The sequence below is a fragment of the Hirsutella rhossiliensis genome, assembly GCF_020360975.1.
Source record: "Hirsutella rhossiliensis strain HR02 chromosome Unknown scaffold00003, whole genome shotgun sequence".
Lineage (NCBI taxonomy): Eukaryota > Fungi > Ascomycota > Sordariomycetes > Hypocreales > Ophiocordycipitaceae > Hirsutella > Hirsutella rhossiliensis.
Window position 1 is genome coordinate 5,407,049 of NW_025408669.1, and position 21,811 is coordinate 5,428,859.

The following is a 21,811-nucleotide window of genomic DNA, read 5'->3' on the forward strand; positions in this document are numbered from 1 at the left end:
TGATTCCTCAGGCATACCGGGCAGCGCGAGTACCTATTCTTTCCGCTACCGAAGCCAATCTTGGATGCTGCTATAAATATCCGCCCTACTTCGTCGTCTTCGACCTCTCCTGTAATATCATCAACACCGCCAACAAAGGGCGTCTTCCTCTGCTTCGCCTTCCCCATCGTACATCTCAATTGTATAATAATTTAGGTCTGCACTCTCGCTCAGGCGCCTCCCACCAGCCGGCTTCTACGCAGTCAAGCATGGCATCCATGACGTCGGAATCGGCGGCCACCATCCTCTGCACCGCCAAGCAGACGCGCTTCCACATCGACGCCCCCAACTACCGCGAGGTATGCCATTTGCCCCCCGAACCCCATTGTCTCCTCGTCTTGGGCTCGCAAAGCAGCTAGGCCCTGGCTTGTACAACGAGCTTTGAGGAGCCAAGACCATGCGTGGGCTACTGAGCTGAACCCCTGCGCGCAGCTCGACATTGAGGGCCTCTGCATCACCGTCACCTCGGCCGACAAGGCCGCTGCCCCGGCAAAGGGCACCAAGTCCAAGGCCCGCTCTTCCCAGGGCATCGAGATCCTGTCCGGCGCCAGCCTGCGCCTCAAGCAGGGCCAGCGCTACGCCCTCGTCGGCCGCAACGGCACGGGCAAGTCGAGTGAGCAGCGCTTCACCCCCACGGAGGACCTCTCGGACGGCTGACATGCTTTCGTCTCTGCGCGCTCGCACTTGTGTAGCCCTGCTAAGAGCCGTGGCCGAGAAACTCATCCCCGGTATCCCCGAGGAAACGAGGATTGCTATTCTGCAGCAGACGAGGCTGACGGATGACGGGGACCATGACGCTGGCCAGGATGCCGGCTCGGCTCCTGAGTCGAGTGTCCTGCGGCAAGTCATTGACAAGGCGACAGCCAGAGACACAGTCGAGCAGGAGATCAAAGGTATACATACAACGTCGTGACGTCTGTTGATATATCTGGGCATCCCACTCACGCGCCTTTCGTCGACAGTCCTCTCCAAAGGCGTGGGCGCCGCCGACGCCGATGCACCCGTCCGGGCTCTGCGCGCCGTCAAGCATGAGCGTCTCCAGAAGCGCCTCTTCCGCCTCGACAAGGAGGCCCGGCTCAGGAGCGGTGCCAGGGGCATGCAAGCTAGAAAGGCTCTCGTGGCCTTTGAAAAGGTCGTTGCCGAGTCTAGCCACACGTAAGTCACCTTTCCGGCCTTTCAGTTGATATCACACAAGATGGAAAAACTGGGAGAGGCGAAGAAGCCCCCTCCCAGTATTCGATGCCGTCTAACCATCCATCTAGACTTGGGCAGCCGGACCATGAAATCACGGCAGACACGCTGCAGGCTGAGACGCAAGAGGCCGCAGATATGCTCGCCGATCTCCAGCTACAGGTCGAGCCCTCGCGCCTCGCGCAGACCGAGGCCAAGGCCAAGTCCATCCTGACAGGCCTGGGCTTCTCCGAGGAGCGCATGGGGCGGCCCATCGGCAGCATGTCGGGCGGGTGGCACATGCGGGCCTCGCTGGCGGCCGTGCTCCTGCAAGAGGCCGACATCCTCATCCTCGACGAGCCGACAAACTTCCTCGACCTGCTGGGCATCATCTGGCTACAGCGCTACCTCGGCTCGCTCGGCTCGACGATGGACAAGCCGCCGACCATGATCCTCGTCTCGCACGACCGCGACTTTGTCGGCCTGTGCACCGACCTGCTCATCCTCAAGGACCGGCAGCTGACCTACTTCCACGGCGACCTGCCCACCTTTGAGGCGTCGCAGGCCGAGCGCAAGCTCTGGCTGTCCAAGATGAAGGAGGCCCAGGACAAGCAAAAGGCGCACATGGAAAAGACGATCCAGCAAAACATGAAGGCCGGCAAGGCAAACGACGACCAGAACAAGATGCGCCAGGCAAAGTCGCGGCAGAAGAAGCTCGATGACCGGTGGGGCATGCAGGTCAACGCAAAGGGCGGCCGCTTCAAGCTCAACCGCGACCTCCCCGGCTACCATGAGAAGGCGCGTGACGACATCGACATCCCGCCCGAGGAGCGCCCCGTCATCATCACGCTACCGGAGCCGCCGGACCTGCGCTTCCCGGGGTCGCTGCTGTCGCTCGACAAGGCGTCGTTCCGGTACGCGGCCGGGGCGCCCGTCGTGATCCGCGACGCAACCCTCAACGTCGGCATGGGCGACCGCGTCGGCGTCCTCGGGCTCAATGGCGCGGGCAAGTCGACGCTCATCAAGCTGCTGGTCGAGGACACGCGCCCGACGTCGGGCACCGTGACGACGCACCCGCGTCTCAAAATGGGCTACTACTCGCAGCACGCCGTCGAGGGTCTCAAGGCCCGAGGCAGACATGAGCCCGAGCTGACGGCGCTGTCCCTGCTGACGCGCGACGTCGACGGCAGCCTCGGCGAGGGCGAGGTGCGTGCGCTGCTGGGCGAGCTCGGCCTGCCCGGCCGCATCGCCTCCGACGTGCCCGTCTGCAAGCTCTCGGGCGGCCAGCTCGTGCGCTGCGAGCTCGCGCGCCTCTTCTGGCGCCGCCCGCACTGCCTGGTCCTCGACGAGGTCACGACCCACCTCGACTACGAGACCGTCACGGCCCTGCGCGTGGCCCTCAGCCGCTGGGAGGGCGCCGTCGTGCTCGTCAGCCACGACCGGTGGTTCATGCGCGGCGCCGTCGAGGGCAGCCTGGACGACGACGAGAGCGAGAGCGACGACGGCGCCGTGGCCGACGAGTCGCCGCGCAGGAGGGTCATGTGTCGGCTCAAGGGCGGCAGCTTGTCGGTGCTGGGGAATGGTGTCGACGAGTTTGAAGGGCTCATGGAGAAGAGGGTCAGCAAGCTGCTCCAACAAGACTGAGGCCCAAGAGTTGACCCTGTAAAAAAAAGAAAACATAATAATGATGACTACGCTCTCTGTTGACATTGTGAATCCACCAAGATTCGGAATGGCATCCCCGGCGCCCTGCTCACAGTCATGGACCCCCCTTTGGGTACCTCGACAATGATGCCGTCGACGCAAAACTTGCGCCAGCGCGCGTCGTCGTCAAGTGCCTCGACCACCACCTCGCCGACCTCTTCGTATCTGACCGCCTCGCCGTCGTCCCACTTCATGCCCACGTGCCTGCCCCCGTCGTAGGCCTTCATCATGACATCCATGGTGCGCTCGCCGCCGACGGGACCAAAGTGGACGAGATGAAGCCTGCCGTCCAGCGGCTTGTTGGCCGGCGAGATGGTGAATGCACGCTGCAGGTTCGAAACCATGGATACGAGGATGTAGGCGTGCTTCTGGTGCGGGTCCTGCTCGAAGCGTGCCGAGGACGGGCTCCGGACGGACAGGTTGGCCTTGTAGGGATGGGACTCGCGGAGCAGTTCCTGCGCCACCATCCCAAAGCGCTTGTCGCCGTGGGCGCGATACTCGGGCGTGTCGCTCTCGAATACGATGCTGGCGTGGAAGCCGTAGCTAGCGACTATGGCCGCGTGCAGCGTCGAGACTGGAGTGTCTTGCCTCGCCACCGGCGCTCCGCCGGTCTGCTTGACCACCTCGACATGGGAGACGGTGTGGGCGCCGGGGGAAAAGGTGGCCTGGAAGACTGGCAGATCCGCCGATGCTCCGAGAAAGAGAGTGCGCAGGCCGAGGACCAGCGGCGAGGGCCCGGGATCCGACGCGACAGGCTTGTGCAAAGAATGGAACAGGGCATTTCCCGTGCCCAGCGGAAGCAGTGCAAGAAGCGGGCGTGGCGAGCCGGACACGGCCTCATGGCCGTTGAGCAGGTCAACGACCCCGCCATCTCCGCTAAGCAGGATGACGGTCCTCGAGCTCGGCGCGCCGCGCTCCTGGCCACGCTGCAAGGTACGGGCAAACTGCCGCACGCTGCGGGCATCTTCCGTGACGACTGCGCTGGGCAGCTGAAGCGAGGACCCCAGGACCTGGTGAGCGAGCTCCAGAAGCGGGCGCAAAACGGCTTGCCAAAAGGTCAACGCGAGGCCCAGGCCCGACTTGACGGACACGACCACGTCAACTTGGTTGTCGTTGCCGCTGCACAGGTGACTGGGCAGTTGGCTGACGCCCCGCTCATTGAGCAGTTGATCCGGCACTGCATCGGCGGCCAGCAAGAGCAGCTGGAAAGGCTGTGTTGGATGCTCGAGGTTCACTTGCAAGCAGCAGATGATGAAGGCTGATTGGTCTCGCGCGGACTCAGACCGGGCCAGCGTGAACAGGATGTCGTCGACCGAGGCGCGGCCGTCGCGGCCTCCGCCATCGCCCGTCGTCCAAAGCAGGTTGTCGTCTTGCACGCGGACATGTCGTACACTGAGTCGGTGGGCTTCGGACGACGGCTTCGCTGCGCCGGCCATTTGGGCGGGAGCAAGCCGGACGAAACGTCGAAGGTTAGATCTAGTCAGGTCAGATCAGGGTCGACAATACATGAGCAGAAGGCGATCGACGATGGTTCGAGCAGGGCACCCGCGCAAGGCAGGTTTGATGAGTCACGGGCTTATTGAACAAAGTCGAGGTTGCGCTCAATTGAAATGCGCGCTGATGCTATATCCAGGCCAGGTTATGAGATGTAGCCTGTAAGCACAGAGCGGCGGCCTTGGTGGGGCTCGCGTCAACCCACGTAGATCCGCCGGCACGCCATCGCTCGACATCGTGTCGAGGCGGGACACCATCGAGCGTCAGTTTGCTTTTGCCCTCGTCATCGGCCCCCAGTTACGCTGCGGGTTCATTTGGTACCGCACGTAGCGCTGCGAATCCCTTTGACGACCCAGCCTGGCCAGGGCATCGTTGAAGACCAACGTCTTTCGTAGATCGCTCTCGTTGGGCATTGCCTCGGAGGGTTCTTGGCCTTCCTTGACCTGTTGCTGCTCCTTGTCCTCGGCGCCCTTCCTCTCCGCGTCACCGCTTTCTTTCTTGTCGTCCTTCATTTTCAGGTCACTACTCTCCTTCTCGTCCTCCTCCATTTTCATGTCAAGGCTCTCCTTCTCCTCGCTCTTTTGCGCGCACTCCCCGGCTCCTTCACCTTGCTGCCCCAGAAGTCCGGCGTCGTGCAGTATCTTCCACCCGGCCATGGGTGGCTTAAACTTGGACGTTTTGACAGGAGACCTTTGGCGTATCCACTCCGCAATCACCCACCATATTGTCGACCAAGGCGCGTCCGTCTTGATGCTTCCCGCCCGGCAGTGGCTCCGTCCGACCCGATAGCCCAGGTGCATCAGAGCGCCGCGGAACAAGTCGTCGTTTGGAGTGGCGCAAGAGACAACACTGCTCACCTTTCCGGGGACGACAAAGAAGGGATAGTGATCGACAGTCGCCAGCTCTGCTTCCTTGGGGTCGACGCCGGCTGGGGGCTCGGGCCCCGGGATGAACTCTTCCAACGCAGTCCGCAACATACCCTCCAGTCTTGCCAGCGTCTTGTACACTTCGGGGGACGCCTTGGGGATCTCGTCGAGGATGCGCTGGATGAATTCCTGGGAGTGGATGTGGCCTGCGTACATGGGCCCGCTGAGGTGCGTCTTGAAGCCGCAGTGCTGGCAGAAGCGATCTGCGGTAGGCCCCAAAGCCATGCCATGCTTGTAGTAGAAGCCGCTTCCCTTTTTGTTCTCGGCCGGCCTACTCTTCAAGAGGGGCTGTGTCTCCCAGGCGCCGCAGCCTTGATCGCAGCTGTACACCACCATGGACTTGGCGGGGAGGAACTTGACCGCTTGTGGTGACCTGGAGACGCGAATGAAGAGTTTTGTGTAAAAGTCAATTGACAGTGACAGGAGCGGCTCAATGGCCAGACCGTACTTGGCGCCGGCCGTGGCGACGGCGCTCAAGATGAGGCGGAGGCCGGCCTCATGGGCGTGCATGCCTTTGACGGGAATGCCCCCGTACAGGGCAAACGTCTTTTCGCAATAGCTGTGCCCAGCCCAAACAGCGCTGTCGGTGCAAGTGATGCACAAGAGGCCGCCATCGAATCGAACAGACTGAATGGCGGCGTCGAAAAAGGGGGCGGCGCTGCCGTAGGGGTCGAGGTCAACGACGTCGAACTTGTTTGTTCTTCCGGGATTGCCTTGGCGGTCTTTGGCGGACAAGTCGTCGGCAATACCGCGGTACATGAGGGCGAGGGCATCTTGGTTGGTCACGGCGACGATATCTTGGACGCCGTTGTGTTCCACGTTAAGTCTGATGGAGGCAGCGGCCGAGGCGGAGAGGTCATTGGCAGTCACCGAAGTGACAAAGGGGAGCTCGTGCGCATATCGTAGGGCGCGGAGGCCCGAGGCGGAGAGGGCATCGAGAATCTTGAAGGAAGGCTTGTGCTCCTTTGCTGGTAGGGGCTGTTGTGACTTGTCGGGTTGGCTGACGGCTGCTGCTTGGTTTTCTTGGAGTCCCGACTCGGACTGGGGCTCTGGCCCAGGGGCCGGAGCTGGAGCCGGGGCAGGATCCTCATGGCCGCGCTTCCTCTTCTTGCCGTGCTTGGCGGGCCGTTGTCCCTGCGGTCGTCTCTCCAGAGCCCACTCGCCGTAAGCCTTGATTGCGAGGATGGAGAGGTCGCGGTTGTACTGCTGGATGGGGTTGTAGAAGACCTGCTGCCCGCTTGCTCCGTTCTTGTCGGCTTTGGCGGTCAGGGGCACCAGGATTGTCGCCTTTCCCTCTTTGATGGGTCGGAACTGTTTCCCGTCTTGCTCGACGACGTCGACGGGGGCCTCCGAGTCGGCCATTGGGGCGGCTGTCGAGAAGGGCTGTATGGAGAGACGCAGGCGCACGAGGTCGGATAAGGCCGAGGCTTTGGCGATGAGGGGGGCAGCTCGGAGGGCGCCTGAGAAGAGTACGACCTTGCAGGAAGCGAAGCCTAGCGGCATGCGGGCTCGTGGGCGTTCAAGATCACGGCCGGTAGTGGCACTGCGGCGGAAGCTGTCGACGGAGGCCAAAATTTGGGTGGATTCTGCCGCCCGGGACGACCCTGCGAGGGCGGTGAATGAGCGTGGATTTGCCCCACCATGGCACTAGTCTTTCTTTATCAAGCAGCTGCTGCTTCAACTCTTCCGTTGCGGCATCGGTATTATGGCTTACGCGCAATGTGGGATTGTACTGGCACCCTCATACGTGAACCCGATCGAGGCATGCATCGTTTAATCACAGCCTGGACCTCGGTATTTCCCGTGGCCTGCGTCCTTGGGAAGCAGCAGCCTGTATTAAAGAACCTGCCCAGCTTGATACACTGAGAGATGCTTCAAATGTCCGCTTTCTGTCTCTGCTTCAGTTGGTGCTGCTCTTGCCTCCTGTATGTCAGTGCAGGCTGGACCAGGTAGGCGCTGGCAGCCCTGCCTTCCATCTCGCAGGCTCCTCCTCAGACGTCCAGCCAGAGATTTCGACTCGGAATCTTCCCTATCCTCAACTCCCTGCCATCACCTCCACGACCAAGCCCTATAGTCCTCGTCCTTGCCGCGTTATTTATTCCGAATCCTTAACTGCAAGCATACCTATCCAACGGACCTTGGGCCCGTCGCCCTCGCCATCGCCGGCTCCGAGCCACGGGGCTCCCGACTTCCCGCCTGCAATGTCGAAGCAGCCCAAGCCAAAAAATCTTCCCGTCCTGCCTCCCGTCCCTGTCGCCAGCGATGACGAAGGCGACTCCAAAAAACCCGGTATGGCCCCAGGGAACCAGCGGACGGAGAGCCCTGTGAACCAGCAGCCGGACAGCCTTGCCAACGCTCCCGGCAGTCCCTACCAAGCCCACGGACATAACCAGGTGCCTCGTCACCGGTTCCTGTCTCCAGCAGAGAGGTCTGTCGTTGCCAAGGGAATAGGCGGCGTGCGTGATGTCGAGGATCACGGCACAGCCCATCCCACCAGCTGGTGGTGGCCCCCCATGGGCATGCCCAGAGGCCTCTATCGCGACATTGTGACGTGCAAGACCAAGTTCAACTATGTGTTCCATGCAATCAGTATCATCCGATGGACTCTGATGGTCGCCCAACTGCTCATTGGCGCCACCGTGACGTCTCTGGGTTCCATGTCGCTGCAGAGTGGAATATCAATCACCATTCTCGGGGCTGTCAATACCGTCATCGCTGGCCTGCTCGCCTTGTTGCACAATAGCGGACTGCCCGATCGCTATCGCTACGACAAGGCCCAGTTTGAGGAGCTGGAAGACCACATCAAAGAACTCCTGGACTCGGGCATTGCCCCCGTCGAGCAGACGGCCGACCAGATCCTCGCCGAATGCTTCGATCTGTTCCGGGAGGCCAAGGCCACTGTCACTGCAAACATGCCGGTCAATTACAATTCGCGAAAGGCTTTGCAGACAGGCAACATGCAAGACCAAGCTTCGCCGCCTCCCGCGCCATCGCCTCCCGGGACATCGTCGACGGTGCCGTCGCCCAAGACCAACGCTGGCGAGAAGGCCCGGCAGCAGGAGCCACGTCACGACAGCCAGGGCAGCAAGAAGGAGGAGAGAGCATGAGTACCGAGAGGCCGATGGCCCCGGAGGCACGGGCGAGCGGCGGTGCTGACATTGGCCCATGTGGCGTGCTCACAAGTGTTACTGTCAGCGTCGTGTAAGAGACGGAAGCGGAACAGCCTCGGGCAGGGGGTCGCAGCGAGGCTTGATGGCGGGAAACACGGTGGTTTACAGCAAGAAACAACAACGCAAATCATCACATGTCGCACCTCTTGCATCGGCGGTTCCATCGTCGCGGCACCCACCCCTGTGCAGGTATCCGTACATGCACATATACCGGCCGAGGACCTTTGCATATATCGTATGCTGTGCATCAAGTATACGATACCTGGCTCGCACAAACAGGCTGATGCGGCGGTCCTTTTCTCTGAAACGTCGGTCTGTCTAGCAAAGTGGCAGATTTCCTGCCCTGGCGGGAAGGAGTCGAGTTGATCGGCCATCGCCCCCATGTCAGGGGTTCTGCCTAAAGTCAACAAGGATCAGCTCCGCGCGGCGCTTGATGTCCGAACCGACCGTCTGATGTCCCACCGTGCTCGCGCGGAGGCTTTCTGGCTTGCCCGCTTCGATGGAGGATCACCCTCGCAAAAGTGCCCAGCCATGTCGCAGATACATCGTCTGCCGTGGCAGGGCCGAGACGGACATGTCATTGTTTAATGCCCGCTGCTCCCGCATTGTCTTCCTGTGAGCCTCTGCCAGTGGTTGCCGCACTCATATAGCTGCAACATCCCGTGAGCTTGCCCCTGAGCTCAACCCAGGGCTTGCTGCACGTAAATTGCAGGTGGCGGCTTCGGTGCGGCATATCCATCGGCTTCAACATTCTTTCCTTTGGAAAAAAAAACCCGGATTTAGGCAGCCTGGCGCTGCCCGTTGGCAGTCATGCTGGTTGCCAAAGGCCTTTCAGCCCTCCACGTGAGATTCGGCAACGTTCTTGTCATCGCCTTGATCGTTGGCCTGTGCATTCACATCTCGAGATACTGGCAACAACGGCACCATAGCTCAGCCTTGATTAAGCTAAACGAGAACCCCGCGGGAGGCCCATCGGCAGAAGAGCAGTACCTCGAGAGACTGGCGTACCGATACGCTCTCACGAATCAGACGGAATGGCTGGCCTGGAGAATCCAGTCTGCGGGGCGCAAGGACGGGGGAAGCTCTCTCATTGACGTTGGCCTAAACTTTGGATCGCAATCTCACAAGATTATCGACTTGCGTGGTCCCGATCCATCGGCTCTCCGGGCGCCGAGGAAGATGACACTGCCGGCTCGCGACGACACGCGGGCCGAACCGACGGACGCCTCAGACTTCTTGTTCGGCATCTCTTCAAGCTATGAACGCATCGCGGACCGAGACTGGGCCCTTGTCCGCGCATGGGAGCGGTGGTTCACGGGCGCGAAGAAGGAAAGCAACGGCGCCGGCCTGGTGCTGATGCTCGACAAGGCGACGGACAGGCAGCTCCAAGAGGTTGACGAAGAGCTATATGCGAGAGGCCTGGATGCCTACTTGATGTCTACAGAAGAGCCCATGTCCATGGCCACGAGGTACCACGAGCTCGTCAGGATCTTCAAGACATACGGCGCCACGCTTGCGGCCAGCGGCCAGCGCAAGAAATGGTTTGGTCTTGTCGAGGACACCGTCTTCTTCCCTGACCTGTCCTACCTCGGGGAGCGGCTGTCGAGATACAACGCCAACGACGAGCTGTACATTGGCCTCCCCAGCGAACGTCAGGACTGGCACGCCGACGGCGACAACATGACCACCTACGGAGGCGGGGCAGTCTTGCTGACGCGCCAGGCCGTCGATCGCATCCCCCGCCTGCCGTGTCTGGAGGCCGCCGAGCTGGAGGCGCCCGTCAAGCCAAAGAGATGGGACGCTCTGCTGAAAGAATGCGTGGAGCAGCGAGGCGGCTTAGACATGCGCTTCATCCCTGCCCTTTACTCGCCCAAAGACGACGGCGACGGCGATCTGCCGTCGGTGGCGAGCCAAGAAGCGGGAGCTCGCCCCTTGGTCCTGCACGACTACCAGGACCGTCATCGCCTAGACGTCGGCATGGCTCACCTGGTGACGGACGTCTGTGGAGAGGCCTGCTTCATGCAACGCTATGTCTTCCACGACAACTGGGTGCTCGTCAACGGCGTCTCCATCAGCCAGCATCCCGACGGCCTCAAGCATCAGCGGCGGAGGCGTGCCAATCAGCGGCGCGGGGTGCTCAAGGGGCGCGTGGGGAGGAACACATCTGGGCAGTTCGTCGACGACGACCAGGAGGTCGAGAGAACCTTTCTCACGTGGACCGGCCGCAGGAATGTGTGGCGGTTGCTAGACTCGGCACCGGCCTTGGATGGCTCGGTCTGGCAGGCCTACCTCAGGAGAGGCACGCGGGGCAGCGAGGGGCCGGGCGAGATGGACTCGGTGATTGTCTTGATTTGGGAGCAGAGTCCCATGCGTTGACCATGGACCGAGACTTGGCGGTGTTTTGGCGCCTGTCATTGAGGGGGTTTCTCCTGCGGGATACAGGAGCCCCCAGTTGCCACGAGGACGTGTTTCGTGCCATTTCTTGATCGCCTTGTCTTCTTGTACATACATGTAGATAGGTTCCCACGCAAAGGGCGGATGAGCCATCAACGACCTTGGACGGCTACCTGCTGCCTTCTCGTCTCCTTCCAGTCCTCCGGCTTCAGCTCGTAGTACAGCTCGCCGACGGGTTCTCCGCCCTCGGCCGGGCGCAGGACGCCCTTGCCCCCGAGCCCGAGCTTTCCCTCGACGAGCGTCACCATGGGTGCGTTGTCACTCAGGGTCGTGATGGTGACGACGTCCAGCTGAGGGCCGCCGTGGCTGACGGGTGTAAAGGCCCAGTCGAGGGCCAGACGCATGGCCTCGGCGGCGAAGCCCCGGCGCCTGTGCGCGGGGGCCACGAGGACGCCCGCGTCGCCCGCGCGCATGGGGCGTCCGAGGGCCGAGTCCCAGCGTGTCTTGATGGCGCCGAAGCCGCCGAGGCCAACCACCAATTCCTCCTCGTCACCCTCCACCTCGTCACCCCCCGCCTGCTGCTCTTGCTGCCGCTGCGGCTGACCGGCCATGTCCCCGGGCTCACCCCCCGCCTTCTGGTGCGTCAGCAGGACCAGCGCCATGTTGACGCGGTCCGGCCCGCTGGCGACGAAGCCGTCGGCGCCAAGGACGGAGGGGGCGCTGGCCGACTGGCGCTGGCGGGCGATGACGGCATCGGCGTCGTGGCGGGGGCCGGGGCCGGCGAGCAGGGCCGAGAGCGCGGGGGCGTCGCGGGGAGCGACGGTGCGGAGGGCCAGCGGCAGGGTGGCGGACTGGAGATGGGTGTTGAGATGGCACGCTTGCCGAGATTCAGGCGCCATCGCGGTTTGCTTTCTTTTCCTGTCTTTGCCCTTGCTTTTCTGGCAATTGGGGGAGGGATTCCTCATCTACTTCGTAGACAGGGGTGCACAAGCGTTGATGGCACAACAAACGCGCTGCGGCACACGAGAGAATCGGGCTGGCGGGCACAATGTGGGTTGACTCTGCAGGAGATGGCGGCCGCCACCTGAGTAATATTGTGGACAGTGAAAGGCTACGGCAAGAGCATGATATCACGCGATGCATCCAGGCCGATCTGGCCGCGGATTGATTCCCCGCGGGATGCCAAGTGAGGAAGCTACTGCACTCGTCAGCAGTGGGCACCAAGGGAGGGCGTAAGAGGCAGAAGCTCGTCTGCCTTTCTGTTCTTCCATTGTTCAAACATATGTCACGGCCGAGGAAGACATAGCCACCTTTCCCCCTAGTCAAGCAGCACAGGGGCACAAGGCCTGCCATCGCGTCCATCGTTGCGGCCAATGAATCCGTCTCAGCCTCCCTCCATATATGTAAGCCTCGTCTCGGCAGCAAGACATCGTGAATCTGCTGCCAAGTCATGCCCTGCGGAGAATCAGCCCCGCTGAGACGACGGCAACGCTGAGGCGGCGCCTCCAAACTGCTGAGCTGGCAGGCAGCGCCCCAGCAAACGGCCGCGGAGACACTCGACTGTTCCCATATCATCGGGGGCGCCGTGGGCGATGCCAGTGACGTCGGCGCATGCGAACGCAGAAATTAGAGAATGGCCCAGATCGACGGGGCCAAGTTTCTTCACTTCGCGACCAGGCGGGATGCCACCAAACCAAGACGTGCCATGATGCAAATGCTCTAATTCTACCGGTAATGGCCCCTACTGTATATCCCCACTCACCCGGCGCTGCTGCTTGTCCCTAGCGGGTGTCGTCCCGGAGCTGCGCAATGCCCTGTCATTCTCGGCCGGAGTTTCGTCGGCGACGCTGGCCTCCTTTGTCAGCGGAGACGGTATCTCGGGCGTGACGGAGCGAGACTCTGTTCCCGGCCGCTTTGATCTTGAGCCAGGCCCCAGCTTCTTACGTCGCTTGTCCGAGGCGTTGGAGCCGGAGCTCACCCGGCGGCTGATCTGGCCGTCGTCGACCTCAAGAGTGGGCGTCTGACTTCGGGAGGAGCTAACAGACGGGCGACGAAGACTGCTGCTTCGGCGCTTGCGAACCTTTTCGCTGACGGCCGGGCGGTTGAGGTTGGCCTTGGAGTGATCTAGCTGGCGCGGTTGCTGCGTCTGTCGCCACGGGAGCCACCAAAGCCAACCATACTTTTGCTTAACGAGGCGACAGTCGCGCTCCTTGACCTTGGTGCGCAGAAGTGCGCGACGCTCGTTCTCCCGCTCCCAGTATTCGGTCCGGTACAGCTCCCAGTTTTCTCGGAACATGGCGGAAAAGGGTTTGGCAAGGAGCAGCAGCTTGACGTAGTCACCGCCCGGGGCCAGATCCTCCTCATGGCCGCCCTGCTCTTCGTCCTCCTGCGGCAGGATCAGGGTCGGGTGGCTTTCGCTCGAGAGCTGCAGCTCTCTCTCGGTTTCGCGTAGCAGCGATGGGTCGACGTGTCGGTAGGAGGAGCTCGCCGTGTGGGAAAAGAGGCCGTAAGTGAGGAAAAAGCCGACAGTGGAGAGGGCTTCGGCCCACAACGGACGGCGGATGACGACAAGCTTGCAGTTAAATGCGCGCAGGCCTCTGTTGGATATGGCGAACCAACGACGGGGCCAGCGGATGCCGCGATCCCAGATGCCCGTGGCCCAGACGAGAACGGCGGTGATGATGCCGCCCATGAAGCAGACCTTCTGGGCACCCTCGACGGCCCAGTAGATGGAACCACCCACGCCTCGGCCGTCCTCGCGCGGGGCAAAGTAGAGGCGGTATCCGAAGAAGGCGACCCAGAGGGTCAGCAGGGTGAGGAAGAAGGTGTGGTGGCGCCTCCTTGCGCGTAGCTCGAGGAACTGGGCGCGGAGCGAGGCCTCGAGGATCAGTAGGTTGAGGTAGACCATGGAGGGGGAGCTGGGCGTGTGGTGGAGCGGGTCGCCGGGCTTGCCCTGGATTGGCGTCGTTCCGGGGGTGCTCTTGACACTCTGGGCGGCGGCAGCGTCGGGCGCGCCCTTGACGATGGAATCGATGTCGTCGGGCATGCTGGGCTCGGTCGATTGGGATTGACTGGGAGCAGCCGGTCAGCTTGTTGGGTAGCGGCCGAGTGCCATGCAGGGAGCGTGGATGCGACGAGTCCCAGGCTGGTGTGCTTCAGTGTGAGGAGCAGCCCCGGCCCAGGTTGAGCGGCAAGGCAGCCGTGGAAGAGAGGCTCGAGAGCTCAGAGATGAATTGCGTGGAGGAGGAGGAGGAGGGGGAGGGAGAGGAGGGAGAGGAGAGAGACTGGTGAAGCAACAAAACTCCAATTCCGCATCACGGGATTCGCCCCTGGTTAGTTGGGAAGGTGCCGAATACGTAATCGGGCCTCTCGGTATCAACTCGCACGTGATATCCCGACCCCAGACCCACACGTTATCTGATGAGAAAAGCTCAAGCCAATTCACACGTGACTCCCTTTCCACCTCCACCACCCACATCTCGGCTCTGCGCAACAGACAAAGCCATGCTATGGCATCGGCAATGAGCCTTTGGAGCCGCAGGTGCCCATTCGCTTGGTTTCAGAGGGACTCTAGTGCTTGGAGGCCTCGAGGGAGTTCCCTTGCCAAGTTCAGCCCTGACAACGATACATTTGGGGCCTGACTAACGAGCATACACCTCTGGCTATTAATAGGCATACAAAAAAGAGCGGGGCAGTGTCGTTCCCCACGCCTGCTACGCGACCAAGGCAGGCATAGGCTGCTTACGTAATTTCTTCACATTCGGGCTCGAGGCTTAAAGATGCGTGTTAGGACAAGAAAGGGCCTATAATACGCGTTAGTAACACCTCTATCGGGGGTGCCCTCATTTTGCATGGTGTAGCGGTATTTTACCAGCTTGACAATGCGTTATTTCGTCGAATTGAGCCCTGCCCGCCCGGCTGCCTGCCTGCCTGCTTACGTCCTTAAAGGGGTTCGTCGGCATACAAATCTCGCTATGCTTCTTCTTCGTCTTAGACGGCCTCTTCTACCTTATCCCACTATGTGCCTTCCTCCTCCTGCGAGGGCATCGTGACGATGATTTCCTCCTATGTAATTATGCTATACCCTCGTGGGCTCGTCGGGCGAGGGGGCTGCGGCAAGCTCATCGTCAGAGACTAGCGTACGGCGTATAGCTTGTTGATACGCTCGTGAATAGCTTTAAATTGACCAAGTTAGTAACCATGTAAAATTCTACTCTGCAAAGGGCGCTATGTAGGCGCGGGGAATGCGCGCACCAAATTGTGCGGTAGCGGCGCTGCGCCTTGACCAGCCATACTTCCCCACGAAAAAGCTGGTCATAATCAGAGGGGTGGGGGCTCTCCCGAGAGGGCCGAGACACGGCGCCGGGCCACGCCCCCACTTGAGCTGGTTGATCCGGAACCCCGAAAAGGGGTTCCGGATCAAGTCCACCGGGCGTAGCGAATTGTGTACGTGTTTGCGAGATCAACCCATGCAATCAATTGTCGGATTCTGGGTTGCTTGCAGCTATCCTGGCACAGGGCACGACGAGATGCCGATATCTGCCACCCGCCTCATCTGTAGCGTGGAATGTGAATGTCTCTGTTGACGAAGCCAGTTTTGCTGCCGCGTTTGCAAGGAGGGAAGCCAAGGAAGGATACCGTTGCGACTACATCCAGAGGTGCTTGGCCGGGCTAGGGAGGGGGAATAAGCCCCATAAGGAGAGGGTGAAGCGGCAGGATGATGAAAGTGGCTGACGCAAGTATTCTAGTTGGCTTCCTTCAAGTTGGAAACTCCTGTATCGGTCGAATGTGTAGGTCGACGAGTGTGAAGAATTTCTCTAGCCAAGCACGGGGTGATTCAGATAGTTGCGAAGATTCTCATGATGGCCACGCCAGTCAATCTCAACTTCATGGCGGACGCCAAGGGGGGCTGTTTGGTCTGGCTTTACGTCTCAGTGCTTGATCAATCAGTCACGGTGACTACTGATGCTTCTAATACGGGACGTGACGGGGCCCAACATGGGCTATGCCCCTGCGTTGGTCCTTATGAACTACTGTGCGCCGTACATGACGCTCTAGATGCTATTTTCGAATTCGAAAAGGAATAAATCGCTTTCCAGGACAGTAAAGGGGCGCTGGAGATCCAGAAGCAGGCTACAGCAGGCCACCATTAGGGTGGTGATGCTGGAATTCCCAAGAGACTCGGCTCTTGGGCAAATACTTCGATGTAAATGAAGCAATTGCTGGATGCCTCCGGAAGCTAATCCCGATAACCTGAATATAAAGGAAGGAAATGAGTAACCGAAGTTGGCCACGGGAAGATAGACTCGAAGACGAAGAGACTTGAAAGACAGATCAAGCCAGGACAGAGCCGCACAACGTCCTCTGGGAAGACCCCCCCTCTCCTATCAATGCTCGCTCGGGTCATGAGTATGCGTTTGCGCATCTCCATCAGCATCCAAATGCCATTCACCAGGAGCTATAGTACCATCCAATCTGGACGGCATCTTCTCTCTAGCTAGTTCACCGTAACGGTTAAACCACTCGTAGAGCGAGGCGTATTTATCGACTTTGGCCACTTTGGACGACCCAGTGCATTTCCCTTCAAATGTTATACCTAGATAACGAGAATTAGTTATTGGCTTTGAAGGGTACGCAAGGGTGGTTTATACCTGCAAGCTCCCACGAGTCTGGATTGTAGCGTTCGTCTTTCACGGAGGAGAGACGAAAAGACCTGATCTCCTCTTTGGGAACGCTGGCTGACCCGAAAGCCTTCTGAAGGTCAATATTTCGCGTGTCTACGGTTCCTCTCGATGGATGCTTTGCGAGAGTCAAAGAGTCGCCTCCAATCTTGAGAGTGATATCATCAAAGGTTCCGGCGCCATCCAAGCCGGATATACCATTGCCTAGCTTCAAACGGACCTCTAGGCGATCGAAGTGGGTGCACGCGCCCGCCTCTGATGTTTCCTTGTCCGCTGACTCTCCTGGAGTCTGATTTTTGTCCTTTTCGTCGCAAAGTGGACGTACTTTCTCATCGACGGTCCAGTCTTCGGCATGTATCGCAACAGATCGGACTGGGGTAGGGCGTTCAAGATGAGTTCGCTCATGATGAACCTCGGCATTTACCGCCAGGTCCTTCTCGTACACGAGCATCTTTGATGCATTTTGCATATGGATGAGATGAAGTGGGATCGTTGTTTCTCCAACTAAGCTATGACTGCCTCATCCTTATGTAGGAGGCAGCCAGGTCGGACTATCTAGGCGATCCGGCCGGTTTACAAGGCAGCCACATACCGATGCCTGTTCACACGGCTGCCTGTTTCACACGGCTGCCTGTTTCACACGGCTGCCTGTTCACACGGCTGCCTGTTCACATGGCTGTGCGTGCGGCAGCCGGTGTCCTTGATGCTTGGTGCCGTGCCCAACGCTCCAGTGTGCGTAGGGACACGCAAAACGCATCATAATGCCGGCCTCAAAAGAAAACTCCACTGTCCTCAGTGACTGCCTCAACAAAGGCTACATGTCAGAACTTTCCGATCGTCCCTTTGCTTTGCTGTTGCGAACCACTCGCGGTCCCGTCGTCTGCCCGTGGAACTCATCCAGGGCCTTTGACGATATCTCTTCCTTCCTGACCCACTGATCATGCATGCTGCCCCATCCTTTCCAGTGGACCAAGTACTCCGTGACGGGCTTCCTGTTTCTTCCAATCTTCCTGACCCGTACGTCCAGAAGCTTGTCAACTTCGTAGAATTCGCCTTCCTGGTCCGTAAAGTCCTTTGTGACTTCTACTGGTCCGGGGTGAGCTTCTTCAAAGCAGCCTTCGTGAGCTGGCTTGAGGTGGTGTATTGAGATCACTGGGTGGACCTTAATTTGCTCTGGAAGGTCCAATTCACAGGCCAGGTCTCCAACCATCCTTCTGATCACAAAGGGCCTTCCCGCTGTTGTGACCACTTCTTGGGTGGCCTGCCTGGCTGGTGATATCCTGATGAAGCTTGAGATATACCTTGTCTCCAGCCTTGAGATGGATAGGTCGGTGTTTGGCATCGTACCAACGCTTGGCCTTCATCGCTGCAAGGTCCATAGCTAGGCTGGCCTGCTTACGCAAGGCTTCCTTGATGTAGGGCAATTCGTCTGCCTCTGCGCTGGCTGTGCGATCAACAGCCTCCAGGGACTTTCAGGGGAAACCGTACATTAGTTCATGGGCTGAGGTCTTCGTGCTGGTGTTGTAGGCTGTGTTTAGATGCCACTGCAGCGAAGGAATAAGGGTCTTCCAGTCAAGGTTGGGGTCCTCAATATAGGCCAGTCGCAACGCTGTTTCCACTGTTTGATTGCGCCGCTCGGCCAAGCCGTCCGCCTGCGGATGATATGCCGTTGTCATGCTGATTCTGGTGCCAAAGGCCTTCCAGAGCCCTTGCCAGAAAGCAGAGGTGAATTTGCGGTCTCTGTCACTGACTATCGTGCGCGGCATGCCCCAATCACATAGCATGAGCTGCCTAGCTAGGGAGGCTGCCCAGTCCTTGGCGCTATACTTTGCATTGCCTGGAATCAGTAGGCATCGCTTGCTAGCTAAGCAAGTGACTGTAAGTAATTGATTAAAGGCATTAAAGCCTTCAATATGCCAGGGTGAGCCCATAGCTGAGACGGCAGGCATGTCTGTGATGAAGTCCATTGCAATTGACTGCATTGGAAGCATCGGGGGTCGATTGGGCAGATAGCTTCCAGCAAGCTGTTGTCGATCAGTCTGTCCAAGGCAGCAAGCTTTGCACTTGGCGATGTGCTTTTCGCTTGCCAAGAGACGTTCCTGATCGAATAGGTTTCAACTCCTTGAGCATTCTCACAACGCCAAAGTGCCCCTAGAAGCTTTGACCGTGTTCTCACTGTCCTGGATCATTTGAAGGATCTTGCGATAATGGGTATCAGCCTGATAGCCTTCTGTGAATTTGATGCGGTATGCTGGATCCATGATGGCCTCAGACGCAAGGAGCACATCGTCAAGCGCTGTGTAGTCAGGTCGTTGTCGCTCGATCAATTGGTCGGTCTCAGGGGCTGACAGCCTGCTTAAGGCATCAGGGATGAAATTGATTTTCCTGGAAGATGATCAACCTGCAATTCGTACTGAGAGAGATAGATGGAGGCTACTACTAGCCGTCTATTTGCTCTGTCCGTGCTTGAAGTGTCGAGGAGGTCTTATTGACGATCTGCTGTGTGGCTGAATGGTCCGTAAGCACGATTAAGGGCTTCGTTGACGATTGACCACTGTGCGCATCTTTTTGATAGCCCAGACTAGGCAGGCCACTTCTAATTCCGACGGACCATATGATCTCTCTGCGTTGGTGAGGGTGCGGCTGAGAAAAGCTATAGGTTGCATCGCTGTTGAGGAAATAGCTTGGCCAGGCTTCCATTCGTAACCTTCTTTAAGGTGGAAGTAGGTACAGGCAAATCTCGTTGCAAGGACCCGTCAACTTGACAGAACAGTTGCCTGCTTGGGTCCATATGGTGGACTGCTCTGCCGGAGGCTACTTCCTTTGGATAGCTTCAAATGCCAACCGCTCCTTTTCACTAGGCTCGAATTTGGTGTTCCTCGCAAAGGCACGGCGTTTGTTGATGTTACCTTGCTGAATTTTGCCAATTTCTCGTCCTTGGGCTAGTAATTGAGTTTTCCGGTGCTGCAATGGCTCAATGAGGGCTCCATAATACGGTAAGAGATGCCGTAGGTAGCCTGTTGCTCCAATGTAGCTTTCAACGCAGATAGCTGGTCTGGAAATTCCAGCTTTGCAAAGGCTGCCAGCCTGTGTTCCGTTGTGCTCATTCCAAAGGCATCAACGCGGAAGCCAAGGAGTTGCACAGAGGATACCCAATCCAGCTTTTCTTTGGCGACATCGTGAGGTTAAAACGCTCGAATAGCTGGAAGATCTTGCTAAGGTGCTGTAAGTGCTCCTTTCCGTTTTCGAATAGATCACAACGTCGTCCATAAACGCTCTGCAAAACCCTTATATGGTCGAAGCACTCGATCCATATAGCGCTGGGCGTAGGCCGGGCTATTGCAGAAGCCAATTGGTGCAACAGTCAGTCTTTCCAGTCCTCTATGGCTCGTGAGGGTAAAACGATCACGATGTTCGAGTTTGACTCGGAATTGGTGGTAAAGGACGATGCGTCGATTGCTGTGATGTACTGTGCGCCTCGAAGCTCTTGGATGATGTCTTCTTGCAATGGCAAGGGATAGCTGTCTGGCATGGTGACCTTATTAAGAGCTCGCAAATCGATGACGACCCTGCCCTTGGTTTCTCCTCGGGCTGTTCACCACACAACGAAGACGGGGCTGCAAAGGGGTTGGTCCGTGCACGTATTCCATACGTCCTTGTGCGTGGAGCTTGTCATGGGTTTCATCAATGACCTGTTTGTCTCGTAATCCCTGAGGATAGGGCGTTGAGCCACCTTGTGCGTGTGCCAATCCTTGATAAGGGAACTGTGAGCTCGTGGCCTGCTTCGACTTCAGCTGTGCCCGAGTCTTTCCATAGTTTGGCGTGTTTTTCAACAAGGGCTTTGATCTTGGTCACGAAGCTGCCTTTCTGCGCATAGATGTGAATTCCGTCGTCAGTGCACACCTCTGGGAGCTCTGGCGTGCGTTGAACGTGCGTTTGATACGGAATTCGGGTCTCAGGGCAAGGTCAGGAGTATCGGCTGTTGCTGCTGCACTCAGCTGGGTGCTTGTGACGTGGAGCTCCTTTCTTGTTGTTGACCAAGGCTGGCTGTCGTTGCTGGCTGCTGTTGTGTATGCGTACAAAGCTTCTGATAAGCTTGAAACTGATTCTGCGGTTGCTGCTAGAACAGGGCTTTCCGGGGTGAAAGTCCCGTCAGCTATTGCGATAACATCGTCTGAGAGGTGGAAGGTGCTATTGATAGCAAGATCATACGATGTATGGCTCTGGGGAGCGCTTTCAATCGTCATTGCAGAAGTTGTTGGGGCCAAGGCCGCTGTGGCTATTGTCAAAGCTGTCAGAGCTGATTTCCATGAGGCTGCAGCGAAGTAGCCCGATTCCTCGCATTCTTTGATCTGCCCTAGGCGCTGTTTGCGGTTCACGATGATATCTTGGTTCGTAGTGTTCGTGAACATGACCGCTGGGACAGTGTTTCGGTCAACGAGAGCATGAGCGGCCAAGGGATGATTGGAATGAAAAGCGAAGGAACGGCCTTTAGGGACTTCCTTCCAGCTAGCTGGGACTAGCATTGTCTTGCCTGCCGGGACCATGGTTTTTCTGACGGCCTGAACGCGTCGGACTACCCCTTTATGAGGCTTATAGATGTTAAAAGGGATACCGAAGTCGTCAAGGAGGCCTATTTGAACGACTTCCTTGTCGTAGTGGATGTTTCCAACATACGGCTTGAGGAAGGCATTGCCTAGCAAGGCTCCTGGTTCCACGGTAGTCACCCAAGCGGAACTGGTGAATTTAGCTATGCCGGCGCTGCTACCGTCAGCCCTCTTTCCTTCTGCATAGAAGGAGAACGTGGCCCAGTCTGTGCAGCGGACACTGCCGCTGATGCCTGCAATTGGCGTTGGAGGCTTCTTCTCAATGGTGTGCTCGAAGCTCGTGCTTGTGTGTGCTCAAATAACACACTGCGGGAGGGGAACTTGCGGTTACACTTTCGGCATTGGTGGTTTCCTTGTTGGCCAAGATTCTCAGGAGTTGAGGTCATACAGACGTAGTATTCCTCGATAGAAGCGTCTGATCCTACATCACTGGCTTCATCGTCGTCGGAAATGGCGGTTTTCTTGTTGTCTGAAGCATCTTGCTTGTTTTCGTCCTCGCTGGCAAGGTAATTTTTCTCAAAGCGGACCTTTTCATAGCCGCCGCTTCGCTCATTGCGCTGAGGATCTTTGGGGCGGTTCTCTCGCCTTTCCTTGGCCCGTGAGTCGCTGCTGGGGTTGCTGCGGTC

At 58.6% G+C, this 21,811-nt stretch overlaps 8 protein-coding genes across 8 annotated transcripts; 3 read left to right on the forward strand and 5 right to left on the reverse strand.

The window, feature by feature from the left end:
* Positions 1 to 248: 248 nt before the first annotated feature.
* HRG_03802 (ABC transporter domain-containing protein) lies at positions 249 to 2,853 on the forward strand (the record flags this gene model as incomplete). Its single annotated transcript, XM_044862273.1, has 6 exons — positions 249 to 338; positions 472 to 652; positions 732 to 932; positions 1,002 to 1,194; positions 1,302 to 1,902; positions 1,975 to 2,853. 6 exons carry the CDS (start codon positions 249 to 251, stop codon positions 2,851 to 2,853), a joined length of 2,145 nt encoding a protein of 714 aa, XP_044723299.1.
* Positions 2,854 to 2,900: 47 nt separating this feature from the next.
* Positions 2,901 to 4,349, reverse strand: HRG_03803 (diacylglycerol kinase catalytic domain-containing protein; the record flags this gene model as incomplete). Its single annotated transcript, XM_044862274.1, has 1 exon — positions 2,901 to 4,349. One exon carries the CDS (start codon positions 4,347 to 4,349, stop codon positions 2,901 to 2,903), a length of 1,449 nt encoding a protein of 482 aa, XP_044723300.1.
* Positions 4,350 to 4,670: 321 nt separating this feature from the next.
* Positions 4,671 to 6,695, reverse strand: HRG_03804 (n2,N2-dimethylguanosine tRNA methyltransferase domain-containing protein; the record flags this gene model as incomplete). Its single annotated transcript, XM_044862275.1, has 2 exons — positions 4,671 to 6,033; positions 6,091 to 6,695. The coding sequence occupies 2 exons, from the start codon at positions 6,693 to 6,695 to the stop codon at positions 4,671 to 4,673; spliced, it is 1,968 nt and encodes a 655-aa protein (XP_044723301.1).
* Positions 6,696 to 7,534: 839 nt separating this feature from the next.
* HRG_03805 (C6 transcription factor) lies at positions 7,535 to 8,440 on the forward strand (the record flags this gene model as incomplete). The annotated part of the gene is made up of 1 exon (XM_044862276.1): positions 7,535 to 8,440. The coding sequence occupies one exon, from the start codon at positions 7,535 to 7,537 to the stop codon at positions 8,438 to 8,440; it is 906 nt and encodes a 301-aa protein (XP_044723302.1).
* Positions 8,441 to 9,313: 873 nt separating this feature from the next.
* On the forward strand, positions 9,314 to 10,879 carry HRG_03806 (glycosyltransferase family 31 protein; the record flags this gene model as incomplete). The annotated part of the gene is made up of 1 exon (XM_044862277.1): positions 9,314 to 10,879. The coding sequence occupies one exon, from the start codon at positions 9,314 to 9,316 to the stop codon at positions 10,877 to 10,879; it is 1,566 nt and encodes a 521-aa protein (XP_044723303.1).
* Positions 10,880 to 11,049: 170 nt separating this feature from the next.
* HRG_03807 (acetyltransferase (GNAT) domain-containing protein) lies at positions 11,050 to 11,796 on the reverse strand (the record flags this gene model as incomplete). Its single annotated transcript, XM_044862278.1, has 1 exon — positions 11,050 to 11,796. One exon carries the CDS (start codon positions 11,794 to 11,796, stop codon positions 11,050 to 11,052), a length of 747 nt encoding a protein of 248 aa, XP_044723304.1.
* Positions 11,797 to 12,638: 842 nt separating this feature from the next.
* On the reverse strand, positions 12,639 to 13,943 carry HRG_03808 (spo7-like protein; the record flags this gene model as incomplete). The annotated part of the gene is made up of 1 exon (XM_044862279.1): positions 12,639 to 13,943. The coding sequence occupies one exon, from the start codon at positions 13,941 to 13,943 to the stop codon at positions 12,639 to 12,641; it is 1,305 nt and encodes a 434-aa protein (XP_044723305.1).
* Positions 13,944 to 16,231: 2,288 nt separating this feature from the next.
* Positions 16,232 to 17,047, reverse strand: HRG_03809 (uncharacterized protein; the record flags this gene model as incomplete). Its single annotated transcript, XM_044862280.1, has 3 exons — positions 16,232 to 16,281; positions 16,404 to 16,493; positions 16,549 to 17,047. 3 exons carry the CDS (start codon positions 17,045 to 17,047, stop codon positions 16,232 to 16,234), a joined length of 639 nt encoding a protein of 212 aa, XP_044723306.1.
* Between the last annotated feature and the right edge of the window lie 4,764 nt (positions 17,048 to 21,811).